At 53.9% G+C, this 18,760-nt stretch overlaps 3 protein-coding genes and 1 long non-coding RNA gene across 9 annotated transcripts in view; 2 read left to right on the top strand and 2 right to left on the bottom strand.

The window, feature by feature from the left end:
- The window catches only part of TMEM132A (transmembrane protein 132A), a 12,682-nt gene extending 5,188 nt beyond the window's left edge, over positions 1-7,494 (bottom strand). The window contains exons 1-6 of one of the 2 annotated variants that reach the window (XM_055276895.2): positions 7,224-7,494; positions 4,559-4,773; positions 4,119-4,337; positions 3,018-3,349; positions 1,314-1,463; positions 93-291 (exon numbers count right to left, since the gene is read on the bottom strand). In XM_055276895.2, coding sequence (XP_055132870.2) covers positions 93-291; positions 1,314-1,463; positions 3,018-3,349; positions 4,119-4,337; positions 4,559-4,773; positions 7,224-7,413 — 1,305 coding nt within the window. In that variant the 5' untranslated portion in view covers positions 7,414-7,494. The remainder of the gene's footprint in view (positions 1-92; positions 292-1,313; positions 1,464-3,017; positions 3,350-4,118; positions 4,338-4,558; positions 4,774-7,223) is intronic. The other variant, XM_055276943.2, reaches the window with a different exon arrangement.
- Positions 6,434-13,756, top strand: LOC134735835 (uncharacterized). The gene is made up of 2 exons (XR_010119367.1): positions 6,434-6,716; positions 12,790-13,756. It is a non-coding gene; the product is annotated as an uncharacterized lncRNA (long non-coding RNA).
- TMEM109 (transmembrane protein 109) lies at positions 8,498-18,358 on the bottom strand. Of its 3 annotated transcripts, none has more exons than XM_055277548.2 (4): positions 18,230-18,358; positions 12,011-12,255; positions 10,955-11,057; positions 8,498-10,169 (listed from the first exon to the last, which is right to left on the bottom strand). In XM_055277548.2, exons 2-4 carry the CDS (start codon positions 12,245-12,247, stop codon positions 9,778-9,780), a joined length of 732 nt encoding a protein of 243 aa, XP_055133523.1. In that variant the 5' UTR covers positions 12,248-12,255; positions 18,230-18,358; the 3' UTR covers positions 8,498-9,777. The 3 variants fall into 3 exon arrangements, with proteins under 3 accessions (XP_055133523.1, XP_055133354.1, XP_055133437.1); XM_055277379.2 differs by lacking the exon at positions 18,230-18,358 and adding an exon at positions 17,661-18,033; XM_055277462.2 differs by lacking the exon at positions 18,230-18,358 and adding an exon at positions 16,104-16,575.
- LOC129481967 (uncharacterized) lies at positions 17,327-18,760 on the top strand. 3 transcript variants are annotated; one of them, XM_055277125.2, is made up of 2 exons: positions 17,327-18,035; positions 18,512-18,760. In XM_055277125.2, exons 1-2 carry the CDS (start codon positions 17,386-17,388, stop codon positions 18,609-18,611), a joined length of 750 nt encoding a protein of 249 aa, XP_055133100.2. In that variant the 5' UTR covers positions 17,327-17,385; the 3' UTR covers positions 18,612-18,760. The 3 variants fall into 3 exon arrangements, with proteins under 3 accessions (XP_055133100.2, XP_055133031.2, XP_055133180.2); XM_055277056.2 differs by having other exon boundaries at positions 18,508-18,760; XM_055277205.2 differs by having other exon boundaries at positions 18,449-18,760.

The following is an 18,760-nucleotide window of genomic DNA, read 5'->3' as shown; positions in this document are numbered from 1 at the left end:
TGGAGAAGGGGTGCAGCCCCAGACCCCTCAGCTCATGGGGCTCCTGGGACTTGGCCTCCAGCCTTCCTGGGCAGAGATGGAGGTCTCCTTACCTTGGCCAGTGGGATAAGGGCTCTGATGTCCCGCTCAGACACCAGGATTTCCCACACCATTTTGTCCTTCTCTGCTTCAGGGGCCTGGCCTGGGTACTCCAGCTGCCATGTGACAGGGCGAGTGACCGCTACGCCCCCACCAGTGCTATTCTCCACCACAAAGTCCACCCATAGGAACTCAGACAGTTCAAGGGGACTGCTGGCCAAAAGAGACAGAGAAGCCAAATGCTTGCTAGCTGCCAAGCATGGCCTCAGCACTTCCTGCATTCATGATTATCCCCATTTTACACAGGAGGAAACTGAGGCACAGAGGTTATGTAGCTCGCTTAAGACCACACAGCAAAAAGTAGCGAGGCTGGGATCTAAACCCGAGCATCCTCGCTCCAGACCCCAAACTCTGATCCACTCTTGGCCTAAGATCCATGAAGCCACTTAACCACCTCCCACCCAGCAAGGTGGCTCACTCCCCTGCCTGCCCGGGCCCGCTTGCCCCAGACTTCCACTTTCCACAGCCACTGAGGTGGCATGCGGGAGATTCACTTCCAGGTCCCAGGACCAGACACTCCACCCTCTGAATGATAAGCTTCCTTTGATCAAACAAAAACCTATGTGCTGGGAACCGTCCTGGGTTCTTGATATGCAGCACTTTATTTTATTTTCAAAAATGCTAAGGGATGCATTATTATTCCTATTTCACAAGTGAAGAAACTGAGGCTTGGGTAGGGGAATGTTAACTGGCTTGCCCAAGGTTTTGCCCATCCCAAAAGCATCAGAACCAGAATTCAAACTGGGGCTACCGAGTCCATGGCCTTGACCCAGGCTCATGGCATGAATAAGAAGAGTTCACAACTGCAGAACTGCAGCTGGGCTTTTTGGGGGAATGTGAATGGCCCAGAGAAAGGACCATTTGGTGGAAGCAGGGGGATGGAGTAGTGGCTATGAGGGCTCTACCTGGGGCACAGGATTGGTTGGCATCACTTAGAATAAGACTCACAGACACTTGCTATGCCTGGCACATGGCTGGGGCTGGGAAGATAGTGGCTGAATGAATGAATGAAGGAATGGATTATGCCTGCTTTGTGCTGCTTCCTTGAAAAAGTCTGTCCTTCGGTCTGCTCACCTGGGGATCTAGAGGCAGCATGGCAGCCCCCACATCTGCCCAACTGAATTCTATAACCAACCCTCCCTCCCTTGCCCCCTGGGTGGAGGGAAATTGCCCACCTGGAATCTGGCTCTGTGAGCCCAGCACGGTGGCAGGTGATGAGGGTGGTGTGGTGCTTGGAGCCCTTGAAGCGGTCCAGCTTGGCAGTCCACAGTGTGGGCTGGGCTGGGCGGGCGGCTGTAACATGCAGCCCCTTCTTCACCTTGATCCTGGGGAAGAGGGTATAGGCTCAGTTTGGCAAGGTGGATGCTGAACTGTGGGCTGGATTGAAGGGGAAAGACAAGGGCCCAAAGCCATATGACCTCCCTAGCTCCAGTCTGAATCTCCTCTTCACCATCCTTCAACCCAGAAAGACCCTGCCTCAGTGCGGCTCACTCCTTACAGCTCTCCCCAACCCAAAGGCCACTTACGACTCCCCACTGCCCATAAGGTCAAAGCTTAGCCTGGCATTCGGGGGCCCTCCAGGGTCTGGTCCAGCCTTACCTTCGGCTGTGACATCTCTCCATGCACTCTCTGCTTCAGCTACACACAAGTTCCCCCCACACACGGCACCCATTGATGACTCCAAGCCTTTGCCCAGTCTGTGCCTTCAGCCTGCTCTGCCCTTTCTTACTTTACCTGCTGATGCTTTAAGCCTCCAACAACTCACAGACCATTTCCTTTAGACAGCTTTTCCAGTGGTGGGATGAATTTCCCCCTTACTGCACCCGCTGACCCAAGCTCCCACTGCACTTTGAACCTCCCTCAGCGCTTACACACCCACATGCCTTCTAATCCAATTCATGCCCATCCAGCCCCCTTCTCTACCACTGGGGGCCCCTTGCTGCCAGATAGGGACTGGGCCTAGCTCGTGTTTGGATCTGCAGAGTGAAGACACAGGGCTTGGCAGGCTGTAAGTGTCTAGGAAAGATCTGCTTAAAAAGAGTGAGCATAGGAGGGCGTAGGAGATGGGGAGACACAGAGATGGGACATGCACAAACCCAGGCAGGGCTTGAAACCAGGTCTAGGTTTCAAAGCATGTCCGCAGACAGCTCTTCAATCCTCAGGAAAGGTCTCATTACAAAGTGAGCCAGTCCCAGTGCCTCACCCTAACCAAGCCCAGGACTATCCTGCCTAGAACTCAGGCTTCTCAGAATCCTAAAGCCTAAGAGATGTCTCTCCCATGGATTCCTGCGCTAGACTCCAGAAGCAAGTCATACTCTGTAAGCCCTTGCCAGGTGAACTGGGTAGGTGGGTGGGGGCTGCTTTGGGGGAACTTATTACATGAAAGGACACAAAGAATCAGGGCCTTCCTATGGGGAAGAGCAGGCTCTGTCCAAAGGCTAGAGACCTGTGGCAAGGGTGGCAAGGAGGGAGAGCATGTAGGTGAACGTGATTGGGGCAAATATCCCTCTCTGCAGCACTGGAGCAAGAGCCCACGCTGAGGTACTGCATTTTCCAGTCTCTAAGCCCTTTGTGGGTTCCCCTCCCTGGAGCCTTGCAGCTGCCCTGAAGGTGGACCATGTTAGCCCCACTGGACAAAGGAATCTCAGGGAGGTGCCAGGGGGAGGGGCAGCTTCCTACTTCTGACTCTAATTCCAGGGCTGTGCCCATGGTGGGCTCCTACCAGCACAATCATGGCTTTTTACCTGGAAGGAGCTTGGTGGACACATGTTTTGCAGAGGTCAAGGATTCCAGCAAGGACCCCAAGAGAAGCAGGTACCTGTCCCCAGTCTTCCCACAGAGGTCCCCACCCTCACCCATCCCCATGGCCTGGTGCTCACCGCAGGGTCAGGAGGCTGGCTGTGAAGTTGTGCCGAAGTAGGAGGGTAGCACTAAAGAGCTGGCCGGGCCGCACTGGCACATCAGGCACCCGCAGAGTCACAGCCTCATCCAGAGGTACCTCCTGGTACTGCGGGGGGTCTGCTGGGCGCAGCTCCACACCCCCCACTGGGAGGGCCTGCTCCCCAGGGTCGTTCTCCTCGCCGAAGCCACAGCCCCCTGGGCCCTCGGCCGCAGGCTCAAGCGTGTAGGCCAGCTCAGCCCGTGTGGTGGAGGCCTGGGAGAACCAGTGAGAGGGAAGCTCCAGCTCCACCACGCAGGCGCCCAGGGATGGCTGTAAAGACATGACAGCAGTAATTGGCATGGGGATGGACGCAGGGTGAGGAACAGGATTCTCAGCACCCATGGCAGGAAACCCAGAGCTGGAGGGGCTCATGAAAGGGAGGCCCAGCATGGGCCAGAGACGTGGCCTGGGTGACACAGCAAACCAGCGACATGGCTGGGGCTTCAAACCAGGTCTAGGTTTCAGAGCATGTCTGCAGACCACTCTTCAGCCCTTGGGATAGGTCTCATTACAAAGTAAGCCAATCCCAGTACTTTACCCTAACCAAGCCCAGGACTATCCTGCCTAGAATCCAGTCTTCTTCTCAGAATCCTAAAGCTCAAGAGACGCCTCTCCCATGGATTCCTGTGCTAGACTCCAAAATAGTGGAAATAGCAATTATAAAAGTAATACGACTAATAATGCAAACACACTGGCTGAATGATTACTCTGCCATAAGCTATCCTTACATTCATCTCACTTATTCCTTACTCCAACTCCAGATGAGGTAGGAATTGTTATCACCCCATTCTTCAGATGAGGAAACTGAATCTCAGAGAGATTAAGTTACTTACTCAAAGTCACACACCAAGGACTGAACTCCCTCTGGGGCCCTAAATAACCTTTTCACAGCACTGAAAGCTAGTGGGGGCAGAAATGGAGTCGGGTGTTCCACAACCTCCACAATTCCCAGGAGTGGGGGTTTCCTCTCTGCCACGGGCCCACCACCCGGCTGACACAGCTGCAGCAGGACCAGCCTAGGTGGGGCCTGTCTACTCACCTGGAAGCGGCAGGCTTGGTGAGCAGTGCCTGCAGGGTGTGTGGCATGGAGCCGGGCACAGGGCAGGCTGCCAGACCCTGGTGGCCAATCCTGCCCTTTGAGGTGGAAGAGAACCCGGGCGTGGGGCTCTGCTGGAGTCACAGCCGCTTCCACTGAAACGGCCCGCACGTCCCATGGGACTGGCCGTTGGTGGGGCTCAGTGACTCGAGGGGGGACCACCTGGAGGGAGAATGAGAGGGCTTAACAAAAGAGGAGGTTGCGGGGGAAGATCTAGGAAGATGGGATCTCAGCTTGGCAGAAGAGAACCTTTATGGGCCTCAGTTTCCCCCTCTGGAATATGGGGAGCACAGCCGGGGCTGGGGAAGGTTCCCAAGCCATACCCAGCAGACCTCAGGCCCTGAGTCCTGTTAGCCTGAGAGTCCCCAGTGCCCCCTCCTTACCTGCTGAGTGGCAAAAGGTGGGTAGGAGGCCCGGAGAAGTGGCTGGGCCCTGGGCCAGGGCTGTAGGAGCAGAAAGGTCTCAGATCGGGAGCTCAGAGAGGAGTTGGCAGGTGGGTAGTGGCCCACCTGCTGCACACGGAAGTGCTCAGGGGCATCTAGGAGCTCCAGGGCTGCCGGCAGGTAGACAGGGTCCAGGGGAGCCTGGCCACAGTCCACTGAAGAGGCATAAGAGGGAGAGATGATGACAGCTCCAGAGCTGGCAGGGGCTGACCTGAGCACCATGCTGGAGCACAGTAGTTGTGGGCAGGGGAGGGAGAAAAGGGCTGTAAATGTCCCTTCCCCTCTCAGCACCATTTCACAGATGAGGTCACTGAGGCTTAAAGAGCCTCACACAGGTAGTATGTAGCAAGGCCAGGATCCGAATCTGAGTCCAGGACGAGATGCTTCCCAGCCATTCCTTCTATTTTCCACAGACCTTGGCCTTCTCTCCAACAGCCTTCTTAATGTCTCCTTTTCCCCAACTCCTGCCCTCCATCTACTCGCCTCTGATACCAAGGCACTTCTGGGGTGCAACCGTCCACAGACTGGGCCAGTGTAGTAAAAGATGGTAATGAAGTGAGCTTTCTCTGCCCTGAATCCTTGGCCAGGCTTTGCTGGGCATCCACCCCTCCTCCCCCTTGATTGTCATGGCAACCTGTACCATCTTTCCAAGCTTGCTCCCTTCTTCCCTGAACTGACTGGTATCGAGTGCAAGTATGGAATGGGCGGGTGCGGAAGGTGCTGATGAGGTCTGTGAAGGCACTTGCTTGCCCTGGGGGTGGGGTGGGGACCAGGATCCTGGGGAAGACAGTCAAAATAGTCAATCATCAGAAGGACAAAAGACCACTAAGGCCGTACTGGTTTGCTCTAACTATGAGCACTAACAATAATAATTAGCATTTTGTGAATGCTATATGCAGGTGAGAATTTAAATACTGTACGTGTATGAACTCTTTGAGTCTTTCTAATAATTCTGTGAACCAGGTTCTATTATGATGAATCCCATTTGGTGGATGTAGAAAATGAGGCGGAGAGGTTAAGGTATTTGCCTGTGGTTCCACAGCTGGAGAGTGAAGGAGCTGGGAGCCCATCCCAGGTATTAGCCACTAGATCATCCGGCGTCTCCACCTGCCACCTCTCTCTCCACTCTCCACTGCCACGGTGCACCCTGCAGACTTCATGCCCTGGAGCGCACCTCCCTCCTCATTCAGGGCCATGAGTGAATACTGCTTCCTTATGAAGGAAGCCCTCCTTGGTTACTCACCTTCCCACCAGTCTCCTGTCTTTTGCAACCCTGGGTGCCTCCTCTGAATTAGTAATCTTCCTATCAACAAGGGACCCTGTCTTGCTCATCCTGGAATTCCCCCAAACTAGGAAGCGCTCCCTAGAGAGGATTTCCTGGGAGACTGGAGACCTGAATTTAAATTGATGAAACTTGGGTCAGGCATTAACATTTTGAAGCCTGTTTCCTCACTTGTAAAAGGGGCAGGAGCATTAGGTGGCACTGTGGACAGGACAGGGCTGTGTAAACTGTGGAGTGCTGTCTGGAGGGAGGAGGCATTATTGCTGCTGCATAATGGATTTGACAAGGTTTTCCTCCTCTCCCCACCGGGTCCCTCGGGGCTGGGAGCAGGTGGCTGAAAGCAACCCCACAGCTAGCTCCCTCTCAGCCCCACAGCTGGACTGTGGATGGGGGTGGGGGAATCGGTTTCAACCTCCTTCCTGGCCCTCCCCACCAAGGAGCATGACTGAGAGGCTCTCCCTGCCCCCTGCCCCAAGCGTAACAAGTGACCACTGCTCCCTGGGGGCAGCCACTGGCTTCAGGTTCGCCTCCTACTCCATTGCCTCCATAATTACAAGATGCTCTTAGCCCGACTCCCACGGACTCCCATCACCCAGCGCTCGGCTCTCTCGGTGGGGAGGAGGGCAGAGAATGTTTCACTGTCCCCCTGTCTTCTGTGGCATCCTTTGCCTTGCAACCACAGCCCACCTAGCCCAGGCCAAGGGAGTCCGACCCCCACCCCGAAGCACAGGGAAGTTGCTGCCCTTTCCCGCAGTGACAGAAATCCTCTCAAGGGCTCTGGAAGACAAGGATGCGGCCATCCCTGGAGACGCCAAGGTCAGGGAGTCCTGGGGGGAAGGGGGAGGGAGGGCTTGCGTCTCTTGCAGGTCCCAGGCAAAGGGGCTGCTTTCCACTCCCGAGGGGGGTGGGTTGGTGGCGGCGGAAGGAGGCTAGGAGGGTGCAGCGCTACAGACCACAGATGAGGGAGTGGGGATGACGCTAGTGCGCCCGGGACCGGGGCCGCCGGGTTCGATGCCCGGGCTGAGGGGCTCCTCGCAGAAGGTGCGGGACGGGGAAGCCCCTGCGCCGGACTGCCCCGGGTCAGGAAGGAGTTGCCGGGTCGTGCAAGGTGAAGGAAGCCTTAGGAGCGAGTGGCTGGGGGCAGGTTCCCGAGGGCAAGACCTCTCCGACCTTCAGGGCGCTGCGGGGCGACCCCGCTCAGGGTTCAGTCCCTGAACCCAAAGGTTGGTGGCTCCCAGGCATCACTCGCTCCCACACGGCCAGGCCTGGCCGCCCCTCGCCCCGGCCCTCCCCTCCCCTCCCCTCCCCTCCCCTCCCGCTGACCTCTCACGACGTCCAGGGCGAGGGCCACCAGGAGGGAAAGCCAGGGGCCGTAGGGCCCCCGAGGGGCCGCTGCCGCGCGCCCGGCCATCCGCGCGCACATCCTTCCCACAGAAGGCGGGGACGAGGCGGTCGGCTCAGGTAGCCCCGGTCCCGCCCGGCATCTCCCGCACCCGCTCCGTGCCGGCCCCATCTGGCCCGCTGGGTCCCGGCCGCCGCCGCCGCCGCCGCCCGCCCGGCGGCTGCAGTTCCCAGACAATGGAGCGGGAGCAGTGGGGTGGGAGGGAGCGAATCGCAGCACATGGGCTGCCCCCTCCGCCCCGCCGGGTCCTAGTGCCCTACGGATCCCCAACCCCTGCGCGCTCAGGCGACCGAGGTCGGGAAGAGGGCCACATCCCTGGAAGCAACAGAGGACGGCCGCCTCTGCCAGGAGGGACGCGGTGAGTTCTGTGTGGCTGCCTCACGGAAGCTTCTGACCAGGGAAGAAAAAGCCACTTTCTCTGCCTCACCCACCCCCACAAGCAGCTCACCTGTGAAGGCATCTGACACCTGAATCAGAACCAGAATTCAGGGACATATGTGATGGGAGCTGCAGGGACAGGAAAGGAGGGAGGGGGTCAAACGGGGCCAGATGCCAACCACCTGAGCTGCCCTGACAGAGCCAGGCCACCGCCGTGGAGGAAGGGTTCTAGGTACAAGCAGCTCTAGTCTCTTGACCAGCTCCACCTGGGGAGTGTCCGGCAGAGCTTAGGAGGGTTGCCCAGCACTCCAAGGACGGCCTCAAGGGTCCTGACCCAGCGTTGCCTACCAGCCAGTTTGGGGACAGGCCCAGAGCAGGGGCCCCAGCTGCACACTCTCATGCCCTGGGCAACTTACAAAGAAAAACGTTATGTCTGAGGCCCTCTGCAAAATTGGTCCAGCCTGTGGGCCACCTGGAAACCTTGGCACAGGAAAGTCCTCAAGTGGGTGGTGAAGGGGAGGGCAGGCAAGTCTTCTCCAGGCTGCCCACCCACCTCAGCACACCGCAGAGAAGGGGTGTCCCCTCTGCCCAGCAAGCACACACATTTCCAGCAGTGCCGGTCGTTCCTATGTTTTGTAATGGAGGCACGCCTTCCTCATTCCTTGTGCCCCTGGAGGGAAGGGTACCTGGTACTAGCCTGCCTTTTCAGCTCTCCCTTCTGCCAGCCTCACACTGCCCCCACAGGGAGAAGTCAGGAGGCGGAGCTGCACTACAGAAATGGGTTTAGCAGTAGAGGAGACATGGAAGCAATCCAGACTTGGAGTAAATACATTTTATTCAGAACAAGATAATAAAATAGCGTGCACTTTATTTTAAACCAACCAAGCACTGATAAAAAATATGTATCACTGCAGCTCTGATTCCACATCAAACCTGAACAGTAAGAATTGGGCATTTATTTTTCACATCATGTGCCAGGCCTGGCAGAGAAGGACATCCACCTCCACCAAAGCCTCCAAGGAAAAGTGGCCCGTAACCACCAAGACAGGGCACCCTGGTGGAGAGGGGCAGCTGGCAGCTCACCCTGCTCTCTGCAGACCACATGAAGGGAAAGGAGCTGCCTGTGTTCCTCCTGGGCTGCCAGGGTGGGTGCTTGTCAGCAACTCCTTCTCGGCTTCAGGTTGTGGAGCGATGGGGAGAGAAGTGCATGCAGTTGTGCAGACAAGGAGGTGGGTCCTCCTTCCTCCTTCAGGGTCTCTGAAACCCCCACAGGGCATATAATGCCCAGCAAGGCCTCACTTGCAGGCACATGCCTACAAAGCAGCAGCCATCTTTTGCTTTGGCTGATGGGGAATCAAGATTCTGAGAGTGACTGCTCTTTTCTTGACACAAAGCAGCCACAGAGCACTTTCCTACATACAGTATGGCAACGGGCAAGCAGAGGGCCCTGCTGGCTCGGATTAAGGCACTTGAAAGAGACACAAGGTACATCCTCCTCCCCTCCAGCCCCCACAGGCCTCAGGGGACCCCGTTTCCTCACCCTTTATCCTCAGGTCCCATTACCCCTGCCCCTCCCCACTGCTGGGCAATGAAGAGGACAGGAGCGTGCCTTAAAGGACCATGGTTTGGTGGGAGTACAGGGTAGGAGGATGAGGAAAACAAGAAGGGAGCTGGAGATTTGGCCAAGGAGCAACTTCAGAAGGACAGGAGAGCACGAGCATTAGGAGGAAGCCAAGGCAGCAGCAGAGGGAAGCCAGTTAAGTCATGAGAGACCAATGGCAGTGATATGTTTGCTGGCGCAGATGCAGAAGCCAGAGGGAGGCCCCTCCAACCTTCCCTGGTGAGGCAGGCTGGGAGCAGAGAAAGGGTTAAGAGAGCCAACCCCAGACAGAGAACCTCAGAAGACAGGGCCGCAAGGACTGGCAGGGGGAATGGCCTTTCTCTGTTTCTCCTGGCTAGTGGGGCTGGGGCAGGGGTCAAGGTTCTGAAGGTTCAGAGGCAGGGCAAGAAAAGGGTAGGGGGCTGGCAGGAGGGCTGCATGGCCCCGAAGCAGCTCAGCTCTTTGGTATGACACTGGCGGTGTGTGGGGAATCTGGCTCACTCCTCCTCCACACTGCGGGCCCCCTTGGCCGCTCGCCTCTGGCGCCAGCGCAGCTCCTCCACCTGGCGTTCCAGCCCTCGCACCTTCGCCTCGAGTTGGGCCCCAGAGGCTCGGGAGCCAGTGAGCCGGCTCAGCAGGGCGTAGAGGATCAGCAAGGCCAGGAGTAGCAGGGCCCGGGTGGAAGGGTCAGGCACCGACCTCATCAGGGCCACAAAGCCGGCCAGGAAGATGACAAGCTTTAGGCCCCACAGGATCCGCCCCAGCAAGGCCAAGACCAAGCCGAGGAGCAGAGACAGCAGCCAGTAGACGACCAGGGCCCCTGCTCCCCACAGCAGGAAGGTCTGGACCTGGCCAGGGCTGAGCTTCAGGCCCTGGGCGAGGTAATCACCTGGAAGCCAAGAGAGTCACAGAGTCAGCCAACCTGGAGAAGTGGTGAGGGGAGAGCGAGGCAAGAGCTAAAAGGGTGGGAGGTGCTAGCCACATTGCAAAGGAATAAGCTGTTCTCACAGACTCAGAGTGATATGGGTTGGAATCTCAGCTCTGTTTCTTGCTAGCTGTGAGGCCTGGAGTAGATTACTTGCTTCTGTTGAGCTGCAGTTTCATTTACTAAATGGAAACAATTCTACTGCCTCCCTGTACTGTGGCTGGCAATTAAATGAGATACTACAGCTCAGCACGATGCCTGATAGGAAGTGAACAACTGGCACGTGGTGGTGGAAGTTCTTTTTTAGGGGGTCTGGGTGGGACAGGGTCTTGCTCTGTCGCCCAGGCTGGAGTGCAGTGGCGTGATCCCAGCTCACTGCAATCTCCACCTCCTGGGCTCAAGTGATCCTCCCACCTCAGCTCCCAAGTTGCTGGGACAACAGACACATGCCACTATGCTTGGCTAATTTTTTATAGAGACGAGGTCTCATTATATTGCCCAGGCTGGTCTCAAACTTCCGGCCTCAAGTGACCCTCCTGCCTTGACCTCCCAAAGTGCTGGGATTACAGGCGGGAGCCACCACACGTGGCCATGGTAGTTCTTGGCTTGCTCTTTGGCCATGTCTCTGCAGAATCCTGGGAAGGGTTAAGCAGCTTGGGGAAAAGGCTAGACCCTGACAAAGATGAACTCCCACAAGTAGGAAAGTACAGGCAAAGCTCTGGCTGACTACCCAGCACTCGAACACTCACCAGCTAGCCCCAAGGCATTCAGCAGCTGTGCGGTGATCCCAGACAGAGCAAAGAAGGCCACAGAAATGGCTGATGAGATGGCCCACAACACTTGGGACGAAGACTGTGGAAAGAGCATGGAGTGAGATGAGTTCATAATGAACAACGGTCCTCGCCTTCACACCTGATCACTACTGTCCAGGCAAGAACTGCAGGAATGTCTCAGACCTGTTTCTCACCCAGTGGTGACAGGCCTGGGTCAGAGGGTAGGGGCCTTGGGCCTGGCTGAGGGGTCCCTTCCACATTCACCTTCTAGTGCACAGGGATGGCCAACAGGCTGTCTCTCCTTCCTGAACCGGAAACCAGGGCATCTGGGACATAATTTAACTGCTTTGCTGGGATACTTTGGAGGGAGTAGTAGGTGTACTTGTGCGTGAATGACGGAGACAATCGAATACTTTCAGTCGTCATCCTATAAAACTGGAGGCCTGCTAGCCGTCCAGGGAGTCAGGAAGGTGCGTGGAGAACATCTGTAAAGGGATAGGATGTTCCAGTGAAAAAGGAGTCTATCAGCTACACTATATTATGGATTTAATAAATGATTGTCTCAGCCCTTCAATCCAGCCTATCAAAAGTATGTGATACCACGCTTGGGATGCCACTAGGTAAAAAAGATAACCCTGCCTTAGGCTCCCAATAAGCTCAGCCCACTTCTACAGGTGAAGGAATGGATTCAGGACTAGATATTTTGCCATTTCGAGATTCTAGGTCAGATTTAGACCAAAGTGAGACTCTACAGTCACCCAGTAACATGGGTGTATAAAGATGGCTCATTTCCCAGCCTTTCTGGCAAGGAAAGGGCAGGAGCCAGGAAAGGATAGGGGTGGAGCTAAAAGGCCCTAGGAGAGGAATCAAATAACGAGGAATTCAAAGACAGTTGCTGTGTGGCTTCTTTTTGTGGAATTTGGGGCTGTCTGCAGCAGAGAGGATGTGGAACTAAGATGAGGTGGCCATTACCAACCTCTCTCTTTTATTTTTCCTTAATGTATGTAGTCACACAGGGACTACCTTCCTTACCTCTGACACCAGGTGCATGGTCTCTGGCCCAATCCAGGCATCCAGTGTCCCTCGCACAGATCGACCTATCTGGGTCAAGACATCAACTGGGGCCTCTCTCTTCTGTTGGCCTGGTGGTGCAAAGTCTCGATGGGACTGGGCCAATGCTGAGTGGAGGAGGATGAGGGCCACTAGGACCATCAGGATGGCTTTGAACAGATGCTTTCCCCATGGTGAACTGATGCTGGAGGCTGCCATGACTGGGTCTGCCAGGAGAGAAGCACAGCGTGAGCTGAATGCCATGGCAGACACACTCACCCTCTCAGCTCTGATTATCCCAGCATCCTTCTCCACCGCTACCCCAAGCAAGCACCAAGCTAACCCTGGAAAGAAAGTGCTGTTAGCTGGGAGAGGAAGGACTGGGACTTCCAATTGAAGCTGGGCACAACCATCTGACTCACAGGTTCCTCTTTCACGTTCTTTACCACTTGCATGTTAATTAACCAGCAAGTATTACTCAACACTTTAGAGTTGGCGAGAAGATCTCTCTAAGGTTTGTGCCAGTTCTAAAAATCTGAAGGCCTGTCCCTGTATCTTAGGTGCTATAGGCATAGAAGAATTATAAGACTCTATAAAGTCTCTGTCCCAAGGAGCTTATAATCTACTTAAGATACAGCTGGTATAAAAAACAACTTAAAAATAGCACACAAGTAGGATTACTGCCATATAATGGTATAAAGAAAAGTGCTCAGTTATGTGCTCAAACAAGAATAACTGCACATATGTCATCTTCTCTGCAGGACCATCATGTGAGGTGGCTTTTTATCCTCCTCGCCCCTACTGGTACAGATGAGAAGAAACTGCGACTCAGAAGTTAAGCATTTTCCCATGGTCACTGGGCTACACAGAAAGGCCAGGATTTGAACCCAAGCTTCTGCTTCCACCCATCTTCATTAGGAGTCAAGTTATATTGTGGGTCTCAACCATGGCTGCTCACTGGAATTACCTGGAAGCTTCACAAGTACTGATGTCTGTGTCCCCAGCCCAGAGGTTCTGGTGTCATTGTCTGGGCGTGGCCTAGCCTTAGTTCTGCAAAAGCTCCCTAGGCAGTTCCACTGGATGAAGTTGAGAACCACTGATACAGAGTGACCTCACCTCCCCACCCTCCATGGAGGTGCTATGGTTTGAAGAGCAAAACTCATGTTGAAATTTAACTGTTCTTGCACCTCCTGCAGAGCCTGGGATCTCCCAGTCCAGCCAAGGATGTTAGATCTCATGGTCCTAAGTACTTCGTTGACACCCCATTCCCCTCAGTAAAATAGTTTGACCCCTTCTCTGCCAAAAAAAAAAAAAAAGAAATTTAATTGCCATGATGATGGCATTAAAAGGTGGGACCTTTAAGAGGTGATCAGGTTATGAGTGTTCAGCCCTCATGAATGGATTAATGCCATTATCTTGGGAGTGGATTAGTTATCCCAGGAATGGAGTTCCTGATAAAAAGGATGACTTTGGCCTGATTTCCTGTCTCTGTCTCATGTGCTGGGTTCTGCCTTCTGCCATAGGATGACCCTTGCCAGATGCCAGCGCCATGTCCTTAGACTTCCCAGCCTCTGGAACTGTGACCCTAATGAATTACTGTTCATTATAAACTACGCAGTCAGTGGTATTCTGTTATAGCAAGCAGAAAATGGGTGAGGACAGTGGGCAAGGGTATAATGAACAACCTTTAAAGAAAGATACCATTAATAAAAAGCTAACATTCAGCTAGGTCTTGCCATGCACCACCTCACTCATTTAATTGTCACAACAGCCCATCAGGTAGGTGCTGCTATCATCCCCAATTTTACTGAAGTAATTGAGGCAGCTTAAGTAGTAACTGGGGAAATCAGCATTTGAATTCAGGTACTTCTGACATTGGATCCCTCACACACAACAACTCTGCTGTACTGTCTCCAACTAAGTCTCAGAAGTGATTTAGAAAGTCATACGGGCCAGGCACAGTGGCTCACTCCTGTAATCCCAACACTTTGGGAGGCTGAGGTGGGAGGATTGCTTGAGCCCAGGAGTTTGGGAGCAGCCTGGGCAACATAGGGAGACCCTGTCTCTACAAAATAAATAAATAAATAAATTAGTCAGGTGTGGTGGTATGTGCCTGTACTCCCAGCTATTTGGGAGGCTGAGGGGGGAGGATCACTTGAGCCCAGGAGGTCATGGCTGCAGTGAGCTATGATCATGTCACTGTACCCTATCCTGGGCGAAAGAGCAAGACGCTTAAAAAAAAAAGTCACACAACAGATTATTCATGAGTTAAAATAAACTTGGCATCTACCAATCATCTCAGTGAATTACTGGTGAAAATTACCTAACAACTTTGTGCTTTGTGCTCTGGTCTTGTAACACAATGCCACAGACAAGTTAAGACCCAACAAGTGCCAACTCATTGAAGCAGGTAAGGATCAGCCAAGAAAAAGTACACAAGTTCAACTTCTACTTGCCACTGTGCTTGAGAAATGTCAGACAGTGCCAGCAAATTCCCTGTTCCCCTCCAGGCTCAGAAATGAACCTGTAGCTCCAGGAGTTTTCATGATTCAGATCTGATGATCAGAGGTTAAGCCATGCCCCTGAGGTAGGGGCAGTCAGCTTTTTGAAGTTTTTGCAGTTACACATGCACTCAGGGAGTTGACCATAAATCCAGAGCCAGGAGGGATGGATGAGACGGAAGAGAAGGATGTCCTAGTCTTGCTTAGGGGGAAGGAGGAGAGTCTAGGAAAGGGTTCTAAAAATACTACATTTAGGGTACTTTTTGGCCCAGGAACAGTTGCTCTAAGCCCTTCCAGAAGCCTGGAGGGTCAAGCAATGCTGAAAAACATGCAATTCATGTAGAAGGCTCTCAGGCTGGGAAAGCCTTCTACTCTGTTTGGCACAAATCAAGAACCAGATGGTTCCTGCCTGCCAGTGGTCGCAGATGAGGAAAGCACAGGTCAGTTCCTGAGCTATCTGGGTCATAACCATGTTGGGGACTTAAAGAGCAGGGTTGCTATCTTGGGTTGGATCCTTTATCCAAGGACCTCCACCAGCAGGGATCAAATGTCATTTCCTCAGCCCTAGGAGGTCAGGGTGCCATGAGCTGCTCCTCCCACAGCAGCCTGCCTTGTTCTGTGCCAGCCCCAACTCTCCAGTGCCTGTCTGCCCCAGTTAAGGGGAGCTAGGAGACCTTGAAATAAGCCCTCTACAGTGAGGCTGGCATCGTCATGCGGACCGATGTTCTGAAGTGCAGCAGAAACCAAATCTAACAGGATTGCGTAGTGTATCCTTTGGAAATAATGAGTGCAGAGACTGCCTGGCTGGTCTGCTTTTTCAAACTGTTTTCTTTAACAGGATTCCTTCTCATTTTTTTCCAGGTGAATCTCAGGCAGTATGGACTCACTGCTATTAGGCCTCCTCACTTTGGCCTAATCAAATAGTTTTACTAAAGGCATGGAAACAGTCTCAGCCTCTAAGATGAGGAAGCATGTCTTAAAACTTCTTCACCTTCTGCAATGCCTGGCTTCAGACAAATAATAGGCACTCAGTAACAACTCATAATAATACAAATTTTATACATATCTATACGTATACATATAATAATTTTTGTGTGGTGCTTTATAATTCACAAAGTGCTTATTGTTTCATCACTTCGTTTAATTCTAACAACAATCTTTTAAGGTATTATTACCCTCTTCATCTTACTCAGAAAAGTATGGCTTAGAGAGGTTGAGTGACTTATCCAAGATCACACAGCAGAGCTGGGACTTGACTCCAGTACCCAGGATCTCAATCTTGCCCTTTTGCTTGTCCCATACCCGCATGCTGCCTTGATAGGACATAGTCCCTGCTCTCATGGAGCTGAAGTTCACCAACAAGCTCAAAGTGGACGGACATCCAGACTCCTCCGAGGGAACACATACCAGGAGATCATCTGCCTTCTGGGCTTACAGGCCATGGTTTTGTACCAAGAGGTATGAGAGGACAGCAAAAGGTGAGAGACAAAACCTGCCACTTCTGTTCGGCAGCTGCAATATGGCTCAGGTGGGTGTGGAGAGCCCAGCCTGGCTGGGGAAACAGCTCTACTTACTGTGTTGGTGAGAAGGCGCCACTGCTTATGTTTAGCTGTGGTTTGCTACAAGGGTTAGGATGGGGCATTTCGCGCCCCGCTCCCAATCAAGGCTCCTTCCTCCTCTTCTCTTTCCTTTTGTTACTTTCATTTCATGCTATGAATCACCAGGTGGCAGGAGGGGCGGCAAAAAGTGCCCTCTACCGGCTCTGACTGTCCCGCCGCTGCTCATAGCTGCCCCTAAGGAGCGGCGGTTCTCAACTTTGGCTGCCCATTGGAACTGCCTGTGCAGCCTGTTAAACAAGGACGTCTGCCCCACCCAGGGCTACTCACTCAGACTCTTCCAGAGAGGGACTCAGCCCTTTGTTTTGCAAAGCTCCCTAGGAATTTCTAATGCATAGCCAGCAGCTCAGGGAAAAGTCTAAGCAAAGCTTCAAAAGTGCAGCAGCGTACAAAGGACCCTTGACTTCCGTCCCAGGCTCAAGTGTGCCACGGACTAGAAGCTACTGCCTTTACGCCTGTTACTTAACCTGCCTGAGTTGCAGTCTCCTCAAACGTAAAAGGGAGTGAAGCCAGATGAAGAGTTGCTGTAAGGAGTTATTTCTGCAGCAAGAGCTTTGTAAACTAAACATCTATAGAAATGTTGCAGCACACACATTACCACTGACTATATATCGTAGCATAATTTAGCAGTTTATCAACCTGCCTTTCCCATTAGACCGAGCGACTCCCGGTTAGACTTGACATCTTGGAATCCCCAGCGCCTAGCAGGAAAGATGACTAATAAATGCTTGTTAAATGAATATTAGCAACCTGCCAAGAAACCGTGAGGGCAGAACGAGAAAGCCACGGAGAGGTGAGGAGGGAGGTTATTTTAACAGTAGATCCAAATATACAGCAGCCACACGAGAAGCACAGCTGAGTCTAAAGGAAGGTCCTAAACAGGGTGACGCCGCCACTGCAGAGAATGAAGTCAGCGCCCTGGCAGGTTGGGGGCAGCTCCCACTAAACCCCTGACAGCTGCTGCCCAGCAACTGTTTGGGGGCAGGGCGACGGCAAAGGGGCAGCTTCCCTGCCGCTCCGCGCCCTAACCAGGGCGCAGCCTCCCGGAGACAGGGTGTCAGTGGCATGTGCTATTTCGAACGGCGCGTCCCCTGCCAAGCGCTGAGGAGCAGCGTCGCTGGCAAGGAACGTGGCGCGACCCATGAGTTCGGGGCCCCCCGAAGGGCTGGAGCCGAGGCTGCAGGAGGCTGGGCCATGGGTCGGGGCTCGGGGACTCGGGCTTGGCGCTGGCCTGGTCCCCATGCCCGGGAGCCACTCCACCTCCGCGGGACCTCGGAACCTCGCTGCAACCCTCTTCTCCCCGGAAACGTGCGCCTCCCGGGTTGCCTGGAAACGATGCCCCCGGTTGCATAGCAACGAGGATCCGGGTCCCGGGTTTGTTTCGCCCGCTGGGCGCGCAGACCCCTCCCCACTCGGACTCTCCAGGCCTCGCGGCTCTGCCTGGTGCCGCCTGCAGCGGCTGCTGTCTCCCCTTCCCGTGCGCTGCCCTGCATTCCGACCTCGGCCCGCACTCACCTTTCTCAGGCCACTGCTATCCTTCACTTGCGACTTCGCTGAAACGCGCCACCAAACCCGCGCCTCAACTCGGGGCGTTGGTTTACCTTCTCCGCATGCGCAAGGCGGGATGAGCTCGGAGACTAGCCGGCCTTCCTCACAATCGAAGCCTGTGCCGGGAGCGCATGCGTCCCGCTTTATCTATTGCGTTTCTTTTTCCCCCCAACAAGCATTCCCACCGAGAGAAGAATGGGATCGGAAGTTCCAGCAGGGAACGGAAGTCTCTGGCTGGAAAGGGGAAATAAGTAACTATATCTGGGCTGTAGAGTGGGTAAACTGGATCTTTGAAATCGGAGTGGAAGCTAATCCCCCTCTTGCCACCGCTCGGCATTTTGGGTAATGTAGTTCTCGAGCTACAAATGTTCCCTGGGGCATTGTGGGCAATGCAGTTCTAACCGAGCCGCTAACGAGCACCTGGTCTTCCCATACACTTTTCGCGCTAAAAAGGCACAAAAGAGGTATTAAAGGAGCAATTAAGAGCACACTGCGCTAGGAAAACGATTGCGCTCCCCCAGAGAGAAAATTCATACCTGAATACTGTAGACGGCTCCCAAATGTTAGCTCAGAATTTTAGAGAAAGAGAGGAATCAACTCCCACTCTCCTTTTTCTGCCACAAAGGCAGTGCACAGGGACAGGGGGCAGATAAATGCTAGGTAGAAAAGGGCGGGTCCCCGGTGAAACCCCACCCTCAAGCCAAAAAGCCTGAAACCATGGCCCAAAGTGAGAACTTCTATCCATGTTTTTCCAGTTGAATGTTGCCTTTTCCTAAGCCACCCATGGCTCTGCCCTGCCTCATCCTGTGCCTAGAAAGACCCCAGAGTCATCTGGCAGAGAGGAGAAGCAGCTGGATGAGGGGACGACCATGGCCGGATGTCAGAGAGAAGCAGCTTGTCTTCAGAGGGACAGCTTGAGGCATAACTTCTGAGACGAATCTGGCTGGAGATAGCTGGACTTCAGGGGAAGACTACATACCCGCCTGTCCCACCCGCCGCTTTTCAGCTCCCCTTCCCTCTGAAATCCACTTTGATCAGCAATAAAATCCCAGGCATTTGTCCTTTAA

The sequence above is a fragment of the Symphalangus syndactylus genome, chromosome 1 (genome assembly GCF_028878055.3).
Source record: "Symphalangus syndactylus isolate Jambi chromosome 1, NHGRI_mSymSyn1-v2.1_pri, whole genome shotgun sequence".
NCBI lineage: Eukaryota > Metazoa > Chordata > Mammalia > Primates > Hylobatidae > Symphalangus > Symphalangus syndactylus.
This window is presented reverse-complemented; position numbering and strand designations above follow the sequence as displayed.